General features: G+C 34.5%; 2 protein-coding genes across 2 annotated transcripts; one reads left to right on the forward strand and one right to left on the reverse strand.

Moving 5' to 3' along the window:
- Positions 1-565: 565 nt before the first annotated feature.
- Positions 566-6,189, reverse strand: lamp1b (lysosomal associated membrane protein 1b). The gene is made up of 6 exons (XM_056232913.1): positions 5,891-6,189; positions 4,945-5,150; positions 4,436-4,558; positions 3,395-3,461; positions 3,134-3,298; positions 566-1,921 (listed from the first exon to the last, which is right to left on the reverse strand). Exons 1-6 carry the CDS (start codon positions 5,949-5,951, stop codon positions 1,782-1,784), a joined length of 762 nt encoding a protein of 253 aa, XP_056088888.1. The 5' UTR covers positions 5,952-6,189; the 3' UTR covers positions 566-1,781.
- Positions 6,190-9,058: 2,869 nt separating this feature from the next.
- On the forward strand, positions 9,059-16,473 carry cd247l (CD247 antigen like). The gene is made up of 8 exons (XM_056232915.1): positions 9,059-9,306; positions 12,322-12,416; positions 12,511-12,582; positions 13,729-13,779; positions 14,036-14,068; positions 14,260-14,316; positions 14,456-14,485; positions 14,812-16,473. Exons 1-8 carry the CDS (start codon positions 9,249-9,251, stop codon positions 14,881-14,883), a joined length of 468 nt encoding a protein of 155 aa, XP_056088890.1. The 5' UTR covers positions 9,059-9,248; the 3' UTR covers positions 14,884-16,473.
- Positions 16,474-16,711: the final 238 nt, after the last annotated feature.

Below are 16,711 nucleotides of genomic sequence, written 5' to 3' on the forward strand. Positions count from 1 at the left end.
TTGTGCAATATTTCAATTTAAAATATATTTATGTTTTAAGATGTATTCATGTGATGGCAAAGTTGAATTTTCAGCAGCCATTACTCCAGTCTTCAATGTCACATGATCCTCCAGAAATAATTTTAATATGCTGATTTGGTGAATTTTTTTTTTTTTTTTATATATATATATATTTTGTTGAAAACAGCTTAATTTTTTGGGGGAAACCATGATAATGTTTTTTTTCAGGGTTCTTTGATGAATAGAAAGTTCAAAAGAACAGCATTTATTTTAAAAATAAATATTTTGTAACTTTTTAAATGTCTTTGATGTCATTTCTTATTCATTTAATGCCTCCTGGCTGAATAAAAGTAGTAATTTCTTTCCAAAAAAAAATTACTGACCCGAAACTTTTGAATTCTGGAGGGATGTTATTCCAAACCTGTATGATTTACCTTTTAACTGGAAAAATAAAAATGTTTTGCCTATTGCTTTGTTGTGTTATTATAACAATCGGTTTTCTGTTCAGATATACATACTGTTGATGAAATGCAATGTTTAACTAATAAATATTTAGGAGGCAAACTCATTTTCTTGTGTTTTATTTTTCATTTTATTTAGAAACTTAGAATCGCATTCCCTTAAAACAACATGAACTTCATAGCAATCAAGGCAACACTTCAATATCCACAACAACTCCATCTATGCAGTCCTTCCATATGAAGGCGTCAGAAAGGAGAGATTTATCCACTATATGATAAAGCATGTTTCTCTCAGTTCTCTCCTTGAGTTTGTAACAGTTAACCATTTACCTAGGTCTATAATAGTCTAAACCTACTTCAAGTTATTCAGAACTTCCTGCTGTGTTAGTGTCAAATGTACCCTTTGCCCATCCAGTAGTGCAAAACCAGATTTCCTCATTCTAGTAGAATTTCCCTTTTAACGTTTCTGAATGAATGCAAATACAATGCTAAATGGATGCAAGCAGGCTATATAGTTTTGATATGTGGTATGAGAGAAAAACGGGACTAGTTTGTGTTATTGAAGGGTATTCTACTCTAGAAAGTGGATATTCAATTTAACATCAGTTCACAGACTCACTTAGCAGATTTGGAATTTCATTAAATATTCATTAAAATGTAGTACCAAATTAATATCTGACTCAAACCCATTATGCAAGGCTTTGTTGACAGCAATAAGTGTTTTTTTTCCTCCAATCTGGTGAATCCCAAAAGCTGACCAGTATTTTACAGTGTTTAACTCCAAAAGTGAACTTTTAGCTAAAAATCACAAAAGGTAGTCAGGATCAAGATTAGAAAGTAGTGTTAAATTTGTAGTCCCTTTTAGACCGAGCATGTAACAGTAACAACATTATCAGCTTCCCTAAATCCTCCTATTTATATAAATAAATGCATAACATTAAATTAACAATATAAGGTACCAAACAGATTGTATGTTTCCCAAGACCCAGATTAAGCCTAAATGACAACAAACAAAACAGATTCCTCTAGGTAAGCATAATCTGGTTCCTGGAAACAATACCTTAGCATGACCTAGACACCTTAGATTTTGCCCTGTACCCTTACGTGTGCATTAATTATACTATGTTTAACATAATCCAACTCAAAGTCCAGGAAACTCAAATCCACCTGAGCAGTGGCAGCGTGAGACACCAGCAGAGGGCAGGGCAGGTTAAAAATCGGGTTAAGGTATCTGCAGTTGTAGTAGTGTTGTTGAGTCCAAATTAGAGCAAAAATCGGTGGTGTCGACACATCCTGGATTAAAGATTACATGAGGAGGGTTTAGATGGTCTGGTAGCCTGCATGACTTCTGTTCCTGCCAATAAGGTAGGCCAGGATCACAATGAGCACTAGAACAGCCAAGGCAACACCCACAATGATGGGAATCAACATGTCGTCCTCATCTAACTCACACTCCTCAGCTAGAACAGTGACAGAGCGAGAGCAGGGAGGGGAGAGGGTGGCAAAAGAAGAACAATTTGAAACAGTTAAGGAAAGCAAAGCAACATATTCAATCAATCATATCAGTATTTCAAGATCTAAATTAATGATCATAATGTGTGTACCTACCTACACAAAGACAGCTGTTTTTATATAATGTTGATTATCATAGAAAATACTAGCTTAAACACATGTACGCATATTTAAGCAAAAATCAAAGTAGAAAATGGTGTCCCAAAAAAAGCCTTATCTTTTTTTGTTAAATCACTAACATTAGTTTTCAACAACAAAAAAAAAAATCTGAATTGATTTGTTTTCCATTTCCTTTCATTTCTGTTAAAGTGTCCCTATTATGCTTTTTTGAATATTACCTTTAATGCAGTGTATAATATAGCTGTTTGCACAACAAATAAAGTTATTGTCTCCTAAAAGAAAGAATTGATTCTGAAATGCTGAAACGAATCGTCAGCAATTCCAGTCTCACTTCCATAACATAACGACGTAGGTTTGTAAAAATGTTGCATAATGGCAGCCTATGGTTTTCATTGGCTGCCCATGAACAACATCTACTTTGACCCACCCTCAAACACTGCAGTTGGAGGCTGAGAAGCAACAAGTTGTAGCAACATGTTTTGTCGTCAAGTAACACAAATGGTTTTAGTTAACTATAAAAACCCTGGATGGGACTACAGTTCTTAATGAATAAATAAATGCATAACATTAAATTAACAATATAAGGTACCAAACAGATTGTATGTTTCCCAAGACCCAGATTAAGCCTAAATGACAACAAACAAAACAGATTCCTCTAGGTAAGCATAATCTGCTATTAATGCTATTATTTAGCATTTAAATTCCTAAGGTACTCATTTTGTATTTATCTTTCTAATGTATTAAAATTCTTTTCTTTCTCTATTTGTTTCATTGTTTTTTCATTGTATTATGTACAGGATTTTTGAATTACATATGACCTAAGATTTAATTGTTCAAAATGACAGAAGAAAATAAATAACTAACTAACTAAAATAAAAGACTCAGTATACTTGTGTGGACAAAGTTACTGGCTTTATCAGCTTCACAATGTTATGACAACTGAGATTTTCATGTTGCCTTTTATGTGTTGAACCCGAAACATTCCTTGAAGAATGAAAGGACAAAACTGAGAAAGGGTAAGAGAGAGAAAGAAAAAATACCTGCTCCAAAATCTCCATTGACGCTGAAAGGTTGCACTTGAAGCTGGAAGGTGTTAAGAGAGAAATCCTGTGTAACGCTCAAGGTTTTCTCCTTCTGACACATGTAAGAGTGGCCCAGTGATCCCACCATGTAGTTCAGAGTGGTGTTACCGACAACAAAACGCTCTAAGCAAAAATAAAACAAAAAGGCTCAGCTTTTCAGAAAACTTAACTAAAAAACTACAAATTCTATCATACATGGGCTATTTAAAACTGACTTACTAGCCATATCAGGCAATGCAGCTGACAGCTCCAAACCACTAAGATGATATTTGTTTGATGTGGAATTCTGAAAAGCAATTAAGTATATTCCATATGTGATGATGACATCAGTGTGGTCTGGGTAATTTGAGGGGACATTAGAGGAAATAATTAGAGATGCACTGGTCGGCCGGCCATAAATCGGAACGTTTCCAATTTATGGCCGTTTTTTCCATTTTATTTTGGCCGATCTCTATTCCGTACTTGCACAATATGTAAATTGTGCGGAAATATTACAAGTCGATAAACAGAGCGCTACCACAGGACAGAGATGGGACACGATGAAGACAGACGCAAAGAGAAGAGCAGACGTGCCAGCAGATACTGAAAAGGGCACAACAAGCTCACTGTTTGCGATGCTCAAAATAATGGAAGAAAAATATAAATATGGAATTTAGGGTGGTTTTTTTTATAAAAGTATCTCTGAAGGGAACTGACTGTCTTCCGAAAAGTTTCGATGGCATTTTCTTTTCCTCTTACCACTGTATAATGTATAATATTGTTTTATTAAAACTGTTTAATATAATATTCTGTATAATAGTGTTTATGAGTGCAAATATGATACAGCACATAATACAGTAGTAGGCTAATATATGATACGCATTATCCTGATTGTTTGACTAAATGTTATAAAGAATCTTCACTGTAAGTTATGAGAGAATCAAATGTTTTAAAAATGTGGCTAAAATGTTGTTATAAGCATTGTCAAACAAGCTTTCTGTTTTCAATTAATGTATACCCCAAAGGGGGCAACTTATCCTGGGGGATACAAACATTAAAATAAAAAATAAAAGTCATGTTTTTAAAACAAATCATGAAATTGTATTATTTGTGTCCTATGTCTGCCCTTTTTTAGGGTTAAACAAAGAGGAAAAAAAATTCACAACTGTTATCAAAATCTTCCAATTTGGTTGTAAGAAAACAAACACGGAATCTGAATTGGCCATGAAAAGTCATGATCAGTGCATCCCTAGAAATAATAGGAGGAGATTCAGAACTTACTAAAGAGAAGCTGAAAGTCAAAGTAATGTTGTCCTCTGTCAGTTTGAGAGTTGCAAAGTCTGGCGCGCAGGATCCAGAGAATTTAATCAGGTTCGGATGCAGGTTCAAGACCTCCTGGACAGTCTGAAAAGCAAAGTATGTTTACATTTAGATTACATTTAGAAATGAGGACTAAACCTTCCTTACTCTGAATTACTTGCATACAAATCCCTTTATCCCAGCAAATACCTTTATTTACACAACAACCCATGGAATTTTAATAGCAGCAATACATAATGGTATTTGTCATAGAAATAAAGCATATAGGTGTCCTTTTTCTATGTGCCATTTCAGGCTCCAGTAATAAGCTGGAAAAAGGAATGGTTCAACCAAAAATGAAAATTCGGATATTCTCTACATTTAAAATATGCTTGTTACCCACCAAAGAGAAAAGTAGATAATTAGCAGAATATTCCAAGCTACTTTTGTCCCATGAAAGTGAAAGTCACAGTATATGTGCCATATAGTACCGTGCCATGAGAGCTTGAAATAAAGCTTATGTTGAGCTGCAGGCCCATCCGTGCCAAGAGACAGACAGTGTCATTGGCATTGGTGACATTGTAGCTGCCCCGCTCAGGGGGGCCGGGGGTTACAGGAGAGGCCGGAGGAGAGCTGGTTTCAGGGGCGACCACAGTGGGCGATACATCAGTGGTCAAAGTCTGATGTATAGTTAGAGCTGTAATGAAAACATTATTATTTTAAAAGGTTCTAGATGAGCTGTACCACTGGTTAGGGTTAAAGGTGTACTCAGTAAGTTGTTGTTATACTTTGTTTATTAATTCCAATAGCAAAAGAGGTTTTAGAATTTATACTACTGACCCCTATCAGCCTGGATGCATGATGTTTGTTTGTTTACCAACTTCTGCTGCTTCACACCAAACCTGTTTTATTTATAGTTTTTATTAACATGATTATTACTATTATTATCATTATTATGTTATTTTGACGTCAACATAAGGGGGCGACCCGTTCACTGATATAATACTGAGTCTTCATCTTATGTATAAAATTTCAATTATATTTCTTATTTCTTTATTTGTAAAAGTTTTTTTAATAAGCAAAAAAATATCTGGGTCCACCTTTAAACGTGTAGAAGCAGGTAGCACCGAAGTCAAATACATGATGGTAGTGGTTTTCAGTAACGAAAACAATTAATTGTTTTAGAAGTCATGTCTGTTAATAAGTTAAAAATATTTTTAATTCTCAGCTTTCCTTACACCGCAGGCCTAACGTTACTTAAGCCACGGCATTGCAGGAATAAACATTATTATTTAAAAGGAAACAAAGCGTCCTCCATACATGGGCTTGTTTATTCTTATTAATTAAGCAATTCATTAATTAATTAACACATTAATCAAAGTAACCAGACCAAACATTCCTGCTGCTCAAAATACACTATATTAAAATCAAACTTACCTAACAGCAGGCAAAAAATTGCCCCGGCGGGCATGTTTTGTTTGCGGATGATGGGGATCATATTTCTTGCCAAAGTAACGTAAATCAAAACACACACGATACAAAAACAGATGATACCAGACTGTGCAATCTGCGTCTTCAAAGGGGCTCTTCAGATAACTATTGTTATGGCGCATACGTATACGGTCGGTTTGAGCTACCGCTGTGCCAAATCTACATCTAAAAAACGCAGTAGGTCAGATTTGTTTAGTTTCTCGTAGCCGCAGTAGGAAACGCCACCGTCATGTCATGTGAGCGACTTCTAAAACGCGCAACAGCAACAACGCGCATGCGCATGTTTTTCTCGTTTTTAATTTATTTTAATTTATGTCTTGTTTTTGAACCAAAAGACGACACATGTTGCTTCGATTAATAATGATAATAAATAAACTTAGTAATAAAAGTACTTTTATTATACATATTTGCTATCCCATCTTTCACGCACGACAGTTCATGATTTGTCACATTTCATAGATAGCCTACTCTGTAAGTGTTGTGATAGGGGTTTTTTTTGTTTGTTTTTTGTTCCTGGATAGTCAGCGAGTCGTGAAATAATTTATTTAAAGCATTTCATTGTGTGATTGAACAAATACAATGTGCAACATAAAACGACTGCAAAACGACTGCTCTTTGCATTTTATTTTGACGGTTTTTGCCATGGTCATGTTGACAATAATGAACAAATTAGTTATTGCTTATTGTATGTTTCCTGTGGTTATGCCATTAATCTGTATTGAAAAATGTTGAAAACATATAGATGCTGGTGCTACATTTAACAGCACACATAAGATAGGCCTACCCAGAGGGCCTACCTAAATGAACGATGTAAAGAGTAATGGAATGAGGATGCATGTGACTGAACTGTCACATTACAGAGACAATTTACAAAGAGGCTAAAGATTTTAGGACCATTCCAGAATGCCATCACAGAAGTGTGATACCTGATCTTTTGGCCTTTTACTATGTTTCTTGCAATGGTGTACTGAAAGAGCCTGATATGTTGATCTGATGAAATTAATCAAACACTGTTTATGGCAGCAATTAGGGAGACTGGCGCCAAACTTTTTACTCCAGTAAATATTTCTCAAGGTAGGTTTACTTTGGAAAGTCAATTTCTGTATAGACACAATATAAAGACTTTAAAGCTATAGAACATTTCTAACACTACCCAGGAAATATATAGACACATAGGCCCTACAATTAATTGAATATTGGCATGATGTCACTCTATCTATATGAAGTAAGTTGTCACAGTGGAACCTAACTTAAAAAAAACTATTATCAAAAATATTTTTTTTAAATCAGCAAAAAACAAAGGTAATGTACAGCAAATATTGTAATTAATAAATAACAAAAAATTATAGCATACATTTACACATTTTACAATGAAAATGCTATTGTTGAATTTGCTTGATCTGACATTTATGAAGTACTTCAACATTTAGGTTAAAATCTGCCATCATCATATAGTTCAGCGGTTCCCAAACTTTTTTCCTTGCGCACCCCCTTCTATGTCCCAACCGGGTTTGCGCACCCCCAATCCCCACTTAAAAAAAAAAAAACGCAACAAAGCTTTGTTTTATTGCCATATAAAGACTCATGTTTTATCATGCTCAAATAACCAGAACACACATCATGACAATAACAACATCAACAAAGTTTCAATATAATGCAACAAAGCTACGCACAAGCTTCCACTTTTAACCATGACTTTAACCCTTTCACACCAATGCGACCGTTATTTAGAATTTGTCACTTTAATGTTTCCATGGTGACGCGTCATTGCTTGTCACGGGACACAACGCAACCACAACACAGCGCTGAATGAATGAGGATCTGCTTTTATGTCATTTTTCCTTTTTTATCAAAAATATTCACAACAAAATGTATTAGCTATACATGAAACAGTGATATTCCGATTGTCAAATATGTGTAAGTGGACGCGTTGTGTTGTTTAAACGCCTTCATAACGATTGCGTTAGTTGAGCTGTATGCGCGATGGGCGGCGTCATGTTAGTTTGTGCCACAGTTCAGAGAAGAATCGGATCTGTTGGATTTACAACACGTCAGTTTCTCCCCCCCCTCACGAAATACATGAACGTAGGAGGCTGGTGAACTGGGAGAAGAATAGGGTAAAATGTGAAGCTACGTTCTACACAATCATGTGTAACGTTATCTGATATGAATAAAACGTGTCATCTTATAATGAAAAGGATTATTATTTCCTTATCCATAGATATCAGCAAAATAAAAATCATTGTTTTGCTAGTACTTATGTGTATTTAAATGTGTGAAACTTAAAATAAACATTATGTGGTTGAAAACACTCAATAGTTGTGATATAGGCTATGACAGCACTGGCTAAGCGCCAGCCAACGCGCGAAAGCACATTTGAATTTAGAAGTTGATAACGTGACATATTATAGCATAGCGGCTGCAGAGCAGTGTTTAGAAGAAGACAGCAGCTGTCTTATACGTTTCTATTAAAAACTAATAAATAATAGTTTTTTTATTTAAAATTACAGCGATTACAAAGGAAATGTTTACTGTTCATGTTTTTTTTTTTATTGTATTGGAAAAATCCCATTTAAAAAAACAGACCGCCATTGCATTTTTCCTCTCGCGCACCCCCTGGTGACAGCTCGCGTACCCCTGGGGGTGCGCGCACCACACTTTGGGAATCCCTGAATAGTTGAACCTTGCTAAAAACATTCTAATTGATTGAACCAAACCAACATACAAAACCACACCAATGGCAAATGCAAAACAGCAGGGGGCACAACATACAAACTACCCTGTCAACTGGAACTTGATATGTAGGTCTATTTTTAATAAAAATATTTATTTTTTATGAATTACAGGTGAAGGTTTATGATCTCTGTTCTGAAAATGTTGCCTGGTTATGTTTTTCCTTAGCTGTTTGAACAAATATTTTGTGTATAATTTCCTGCAGGGAAATCTTTTTATTCAAATTTGTTTACAGTCCAACGTTGTTAAAAAAGGAAACAACAAATTCAACAGACAGTGGCTGCATGTGAAGTAACCTGCAACACTGGTGAAAGACGACTTATAGCGTGAGGGTCTAAAAATATACAGGAAATGGTTAGACTTTTTTGAGATGAGAGGACAACTCTTTGGTGGAGGCAGTGGTTGTCATTCACTAGAACAGAAAACCTAGGGCTAGGGCCACTTCCTGTTAGGTAAAAGTTGACAGTAGAAGCAATCAAAACAGAAAGGCTAAAAAAACTGTTGCACATCACTTATAGGCCAAGCAACAGGAAGGAACGGCATCTACAGAAATATAGTTTCAGGGAATGTAATGGAAATGAGCAGGACAACCACTGTATTGTTCTTGGCCACACATGTGTCTTCTGCAGGTAAAATCCTTTCTCTCTTTACATATTTGTTGCACAGGGTATCAAAAATATATAACATTCAGCGCAGAGTTTTGATGGTTTGTGGTCTCGGCCTTTGTGAAATATGTACTTGTCATTTAAGTAAATGTTTAGAAATTGAATATTATAAAAATTTTATTATGTTTATGTGTGTGTGTGTGCGCGCACATTATCTCCTGTAAAGAAAGATTGGGGTCATACACCTCTTCATGTGGCCATTTTAGTTTCCATGCACAACCAGCAAGAATTGTAGCATGGCATGTTACAACAGTTTTAAGTGCAATATACTTGTTTGCAACATAATGTCTAAAAGATGAAAGTTTTTGAAGAAAGACAGGCTTTTCAGTAGTGCTATGATGGTGTGTAACTGTCATCTTTATGTTTAAATGTTGTTTCCTGAGATTAAAAAAACGAGGATCCAACAAAAGCAACTCGAAAACCTACACTCTCCTTTTGCGAAACCTGAAGCCAAAATTGAAAGATCAGTAAATGGCGGCTTTTCAAAAGTCAACAACATTAACGACCGCGTAGACACCCAAAGTATAGGATACTTTTTATTTCCCATATTGAATTTAAAATAAATAATAAATTAGCAAGGAATTGTTATAATAATTTTATTATTATTATGTGTAGTGGTTGTTGTAATTATTATTTTAAAAGTTATACTAAAACAGATACAGCAACAAAACATGCACAAGCCGATTATGTATTCAGTAATGTATAATTAGGCAATTAGATAGACGGCGTAACCCTTTACATGTTTTGAATGCACAACCACATTCAAATCCACATCTACTAGATATTTCTGGTATTTGGAAAGAATTGCAAAATCATTGAATCTGGTGTATATAATAATCCTCTCTTAACAGTCAGTACAGCCTAATTTATAAAACTATGCCTATTTTTCTTAATTCATCAGTTTTGATAACTGTCATTGAATTGAATCACACTAGGTAAACAACTTTATTTTAGCATTAATAGCTTCTTCAATGTAATTAGGGTCTTAAAATGATAAAGCCTAGAATCTTTTTTACTACCGATTTTAAATTTCTAATCTATCTAAAGCACCTTCTTGTGTTTATCATTCTTTTATATGAAGCAATGCAGAAACATAGAAACACAGCTTATGATAAGGAATGCATTAGTGATAAATGTGTAAAGATTTGATTTGATATGACTAGACCTTTATACTTTATATTGATTGTTAATAAGTCCTTGTTTCTGTATGCAATGCCCTTGCAGAAAAAATTTAGTTTGGCATGTGAAATGTGTGGTCAGTTTGCTAAGCTTCATCCACCGGCCCCCATTAACACCTATTTGATCTGCAGTGATGCAACAGGACCTTCACTCTTTTGTGCTCATTCTTGCACTTAACTAGACTCATGCAGAGAAACCACCAAACTAGATTACACACACACACATTTACACAGAGATCACAGAGAGACAGGTAGAGGAGCTTGGGCCCCTGTTGCCTCTAACAGGAAGGCATGAGTGCAGGGTTTTGTTTTTTTCATAAAGGACTGTTTTGTGACCCACTCAATGTTCTTAATGTGGAAATAAATGACAGACGAGAGTGAGGAATGAGACTCTTTATTAATTATGGAGGAATGATCTAAAATATTACTGGACCATGTTTCAGTAGGCTCCCAAACAAGCCAAGTTTTAGTTACTTTCTTTTAATGTCTTTTATCTACCTATCCGAAACATTATTTATATTTTTCAAAAGAAGTGGCGTGGTGGGTTGACTAGAGCAAGGTTTATTTGGTACGAGAGTCCTGCAATTATCTTTGTCTAATTATTTGAGTGTTGTTTTTTTATTTGTCCTAATGATAGGTATCATTAGTGCAAGAATGTCTTGACATCTTTAAGAACTGATTACAGTTAAAAGTAATTGATTAAAGTTAGATATTGAAGTTTATCCACTAAACCTTGCTAAATTAATAGATTGCAATACAATAGCCTATTCGTAAAGTTTTTGGATGTGGCCCCTTTTATACTTTTTAAGAGGGATAATAATGAACGCAATATATTGCGTATGAAAATGCCATGAATTTAAATTCGAAGGCATTGTATCTCCAGTTTTGTCTGTTTAGTTGAATTTTTGGCAAACATGGTGCATATAGTTACATTTTCATATCCACAGTTATTTCAAACCACACTTGCTCATAATTATGTTTTATTAAAAAAAGGAATTTATACTTGTCTGCCCAATCAAGACATTTACGGGCTTCAAGAAACATCTAATAATCTCAAACATTGTCTATAGATTTATTTTGCCTTGTTTATAAGAGATCTCGTATAAGCAAGGCAAAATAAATCTATAGACAATGTTTGAGATTATTAGATGTTTCCTGAAGCCCGTAAACGGCATATTGAGCAGTATTATCCGATTAAATGTTCTATAAAGTGTGCACTGTTAGGTCACCATCTAAAATACTGTAAAATGTGATCCATTCAGCTTTGATCGATTCCTCAATTATGTCAAGAAGTTTTAACTGGTCTCAGTGGTTTATTTTTGTAAAGCCAGTTTGCATTCTATTCATCCTGATAGTTGATGAGTTAAAGTGTTCTCGACGTTATCTAGCAGATCATTTGGCTGCCTCGGATTAAACCCACACTTAAATATGTTTTGCAAGAATTAACATGAGAGGAAGTCTTCGTATTAAACAGTGATTCCAGAACTAGACATGAAAAGCCTTGGGATACAGAAATTCTTAGTTTCCTCAAAATTAAATTAACCTCTTAATGTACTGTAATCTAAATATATAACATTTATCTCTGTATTTAATCATCTGGCGGTTTAGGTTCTAGAGGTGCTTCTCATAAATTGACTGTCTTTCTCATTTTTCAATTCTTTCTTGTTTTATTAACATTACAAAACCAACTACTTGGGAAAGGAGACAAATAATTCAAAACCTCGATAAATAAGAAGAGCCACCACATTTTTGTTGAGTTTTAGTAATGAAAGTCTTTTTAAATGGTTTGTTCTGTTCGCAGAGGCCTCTTTGAGCGACCCAACAAATTGCTATATTTTAGATGTTTTTCTCCTGCTGTATTCTATCATTTTTACTGCTCTCTACTTCCGAGAGAAGGTAAGTTGAGCTCTAGCATGCACAGTTTGTTCCAAGTGAAGAAATTTACCTCACGGTTTTAACCACTAACTTGTGTTCTGCCTTGTATGCTTAGTTTACAAAGGAAGGGCCTGTTCCTCCAGAGCCTGCAACCCCGGCCCATAACCCCAATGAGCCTGTCTATACAGTGAGTTATCATTAATACATATCTCACAGATCATGTTCAAGGTTCAAAATGTACTTCATGTGTTGACATGTGTTCCTACTATGAAAGTGCTTTATATTTGATAAAACATTAAACTCAATTTTAAATGTGAAAATAATATTTATTAGTTAGTCACAATTAAGTGAACATAGGTAGGAGTTTTAAACAATTTTGTTTGGATGGATGTTGCTATATTTGTGATGTGCATTGTTGCTATGCACTTCTGAACATATAAATGTATTTATTAGGCTATAGTTACTTCCTTTTACCTTTCTATAATCAAAAACTTTTTTAACATTAAGTGTTACTTTGGCTATCTGTTGAGTTTCATCTCAAGCAACACAAATTGTCTTTTTGGCACCCCTAGAACAGCTTACAGTTAGCTATTTTAAAGTGATGTGATGTATATTTAATATGTAAAGACATAATAAAGTGATAAATAATGGCAGTGTTAATGTTTTGTCGAGCTGTTTTGATCCTAACAATAAACATTTGAGCGTTGAGCGCTGTACTATTACCACAATAACAGCGTTCAACGGCTTTGGCGATATCTGTTCGCTAGGGTCTTTATCGCCAGGTGAAAATATGAGCCCTGGGGCCCCTGTCTAACTTTAAATCTAACATTTGTGGTTAATGAAATGGTTGGGAAAAAATTTAACATAAATACTTAAATGTAAAAAACAAATAGATATAGTAGGCCTACCTTCCAAAAAAGAAGATATTTTGAAGAATATGGGTAACCAAACAGTTGATGGGCCCTATTGACTTCCATATGTTTCAGTCAGTGGGGCCCATCAACTTTGTTTGGTTACCCATATTTTTTCAAAATATCTTCATTTTTTGTTCAGCAGAAGAAATAAATTCATACATGTTTGGAACAACGTGAGGATAAGTAAATAACAAAAAAAAATAATATGTTTGCACACACAAACACACGCTAAACATTAATTTCGAGAGTAGGAGCTTGGACAGAGCTTCTAAAAGTATGGTTTAACCCTATATTAAAATAGTTAAATTACAACAGAATCATATTGATTTTTAACGCGACAAAATGCAAATAGCACTACTTAACATGAATGACCCGATGAATAAAGACTTTATACAAAATGTGTGTGCTGTATTTCTTAGGACTTGGATCTGCCTCAGATGAGTTCCGATTATCAGCAACTGGATAGACCGGTGAGATTATTTTACGTTTTCATTTAATTTAACTAATATAGCCTATTTAAATTAGCCACATGGCAGGTTGAGCATATCAGTGCGTTAACAGCAAATATAGTGTATTGTACACAGACTTTAGGCCTACTTCATGTCATGATATCCAATCCTGTTTGTAATCTGATACATTATATAAACGTGAAATTGCCATTTTGAAGGAAAGAAAAAGTTGTTTTTAGATGCCTACCTTCATCTAATCAATATCAACATATTTCAGATTAGAAGACGGGAGCCAGAGACACATTATCAGGTAAGAAGTTAAACCACTTATTTGTCAGAAAGGATGTGGAAAAGATCTGAGAAACAGATACATTTAACCAGATACAATTTTCTTCTCATGGTAAAGCGACAGCTTAATCCCTGCTGCCCTCCTGTGGTTGTTTATAGTTGTGCACTTACATTTGTTGATCGTTCCTCAATGGTGGTTGGTGTATTTTCTAGGAACTAAGAGGAGCAAGAAATGATGAATACCAGGAAATAAGACCAAAAGGAGCCAAAGTAAGTACACGGATATGAGAAACTGTGTGGGTTGTTGTACCGGATAATGAATCATTTCACCCAATGATGAGGCATAATATCCTTACTATGCTTAGTTGGCAAATCAGCATAAATTGCTAATTATTTTCTATTTCTGCAGGCTCGCAAAGCCAAGAGCAAACCTGATGAGGTAATGTAACAATTCGTTTTAAAATCTTGATTTGATATAGGCCTATAGCTACTTAAATGGCATTCATACATTTTTTTTTTACATAAAAATATCCTTTTTATGGCCACTTTGTATATTACATTATATCTATTTACAAATTATATACATTCGAGCTTTTTTTAATCTAGTTTCTCTTCCCTATTTTACTCTCTATATTTACTTAAGCATCTGTTATCAGTGTTCTAGGTAATCAAAACATTGCACTGCTTGGTAGGTTTTTACACAGACTGCAGTTTTGTTAAAAGCCAAAATTCATCAGTTCATGTTATTGGTTTATTCCTTTAAAGGCTCGAACAGGGAGAAAAAGGGATGCAGCCGAGGCTGTGGAGATGGAAACTTTTCCCACAACACACAATTAACACACAGCACAACCTCAGGAGCAATTTGTATATCTTCCAACTTACAGATAAACTGTGTATCTTTGTTGGATGCATTTATGTGTCTTGCTTTATACATATCCTCAAAAGTTTGGGGTCAGTAAGATTACATTTTTTTATAGAAATAAATACTATAATTCAGCATGGATGCATTGAGATTTTAAAAAAGTGACGGTAAAGAAAAGATTTATATTTCAAAATGTTTTTGTTTTGTTTTACTTTCTATTCTTTAAAGAATCCTGAAAAAATGTATCATGGTTTCCACAAAAACATTAAGCAGCACAACGATTTTCAACATTGATAAGAAATGTTTTGTGTGCGCCAAATCAGCATATTAGTTTGATTTCTAAAGAATCATGTGACACTGAAGACTGGAGTAATGGCTTCAGCTTTTCCAACCCAGGAATGAATTACATTTTAAAAGATATTAAAATAGAATTACCATGTAACAATAAAAATTAAATCAAACAAGCTTTGAGACTTTTCAAAAACATTTTAAATAATCTTACCGACCCCAAACTTTCGAACGGCTGTGTGTGATGTATGTTATGATGTATGTACGTGTATATATAGTATATATGCAATTTTTGGTTGCAATAGAGGATCTTGTATGTTAATGCAAGGCAGGAAAAGATCATTTCAAAGCAATTTTACAAGGCAATTTAAGAATTAGACCTCTGTCTGGAGAGGTAGGAGACAGTGCTCTTATTTTCTACATATGTGTGTAAAATAGTCCATTTGACTGATTACTGTAAAACAAGGGTAAAATGAAATAAAATTATTATCAATTCTGTAAGTTCCTCCATGATCCGAAATATGGCAAATATTAAAAGACCAAAGACTTATTAGAATATTAAAACACTTGGAAAATGGTTTAATGATGTTTACAACAAAAGAGAACTGTACAGTTACAGTAAAAGATTATCTTTATATATATATAAAAAACAAACAAAATACAGCAGACAAATGCATCAAATCTACCATGTATCCTGATTCACATACTTATATTCTACACAATCATTCAGTTCTAAGCTACAGCGATGTAGCCATTTAGCGTTCAGTCTTGGGTGTATGTTCGCTTGATAGCAGGCCACGAGTGGCACTAGAGTTCAGGTCTGTAGTGATACTCAGAACCCAACCAATCATCACTATTACAACAGTGAGTTACAGCGTTCTGAAGGGAGATATAGAAGTACAATCTACAGTATGAGACAGAGTGAAAAATGGAACATTCCTTGAGCTTTAGCCATAGGAAATATGGAAATGAGAGTATAGAGAGATTTCTTTTGAAACCAATGACTAAAGTATTATGTACATTGTCTTTTTTTTTAACTTAACCTTTTTTCTGTCTTTTGTTTTAAAAACAATGATAAGTTGGGCAGTGAAACTGATATCACATACATTGACACATCCAAAAACATACAAAAATACTATTTCTTTAACCTACAGTAAGACAGTTTTGCAGTTAAATTCCATGCTGTGACAGAAAAAGAGCAACAGATCCAACGAACAAGAAAATTAAAAAAACGACACACTTTTTTCCCCCATAAGCATCTCAGGAAAATACCAAAATATACATCTAAGCTTTGGATTACTGAGGTTAGGACTACTGTCAGAGCTGGGTTCTGTTTCTTAATACACAAGCTGAAGGGTTTGGGAAGGAAGAGGAATCTTTGGTATCTGCATTTGTAAAACATTTCATATTTGGATATTTTTGCTTTGGGATAGAGCTTATAGTTGCTTTGGACCCTCCACTTGCAATAAAAAGATCAAAATCCATCTGAAAAGGACCGTGTCACACGGACGCCGC

Source organism: Rhinichthys klamathensis, unplaced genomic scaffold (genome assembly GCF_029890125.1).
Source record: "Rhinichthys klamathensis goyatoka isolate OS25496 unplaced genomic scaffold, OSU_Roscu_1.1 h1tg000358l_1, whole genome shotgun sequence".
Taxonomy (NCBI): Eukaryota; Metazoa; Chordata; class Actinopteri; order Cypriniformes; family Leuciscidae; genus Rhinichthys; species Rhinichthys klamathensis.

What these genes read in the sequence shown, in the direction of transcription:
- cd247l (XM_056232915.1), top strand. Translation starts at nt 9,249, where the DNA reads ATGGAAATGAGCAGGACAACCACTGTATTGTTCTTGGCCACACATGTG. An exon ending in ATCAGCAACTGGATAGACCG is followed by an intron (nt 13,780 to 14,035) that starts GTGAGATTATTT and finishes AACATATTTCAG; the next exon opens with ATTAGAAGACGGGAGCCAGA. An exon ending in AGCCAGAGACACATTATCAG is followed by an intron (nt 14,069 to 14,259) that starts GTAAGAAGTTAA and finishes TGTATTTTCTAG; the next exon opens with GAACTAAGAGGAGCAAGAAA.
- lamp1b (XM_056232913.1), bottom strand. Translation starts at nt 5,951, where the DNA reads ATGATCCCCATCATCCGCAAACAAAACATGCCCGCCGGGGCAATTTTT. An exon ending in AATTTTTTGCCTGCTGTTAG is followed by an intron (nt 5,151 to 5,890) that starts GTAAGTTTGATT and finishes TTTTCATTACAG; the next exon opens with CTCTAACTATACATCAGACT. An exon ending in CAATGGAGATTTTGGAGCAG is followed by an intron (nt 1,922 to 3,133) that starts GTATTTTTTCTT and finishes TCACTGTTCTAG; the next exon opens with CTGAGGAGTGTGAGTTAGAT.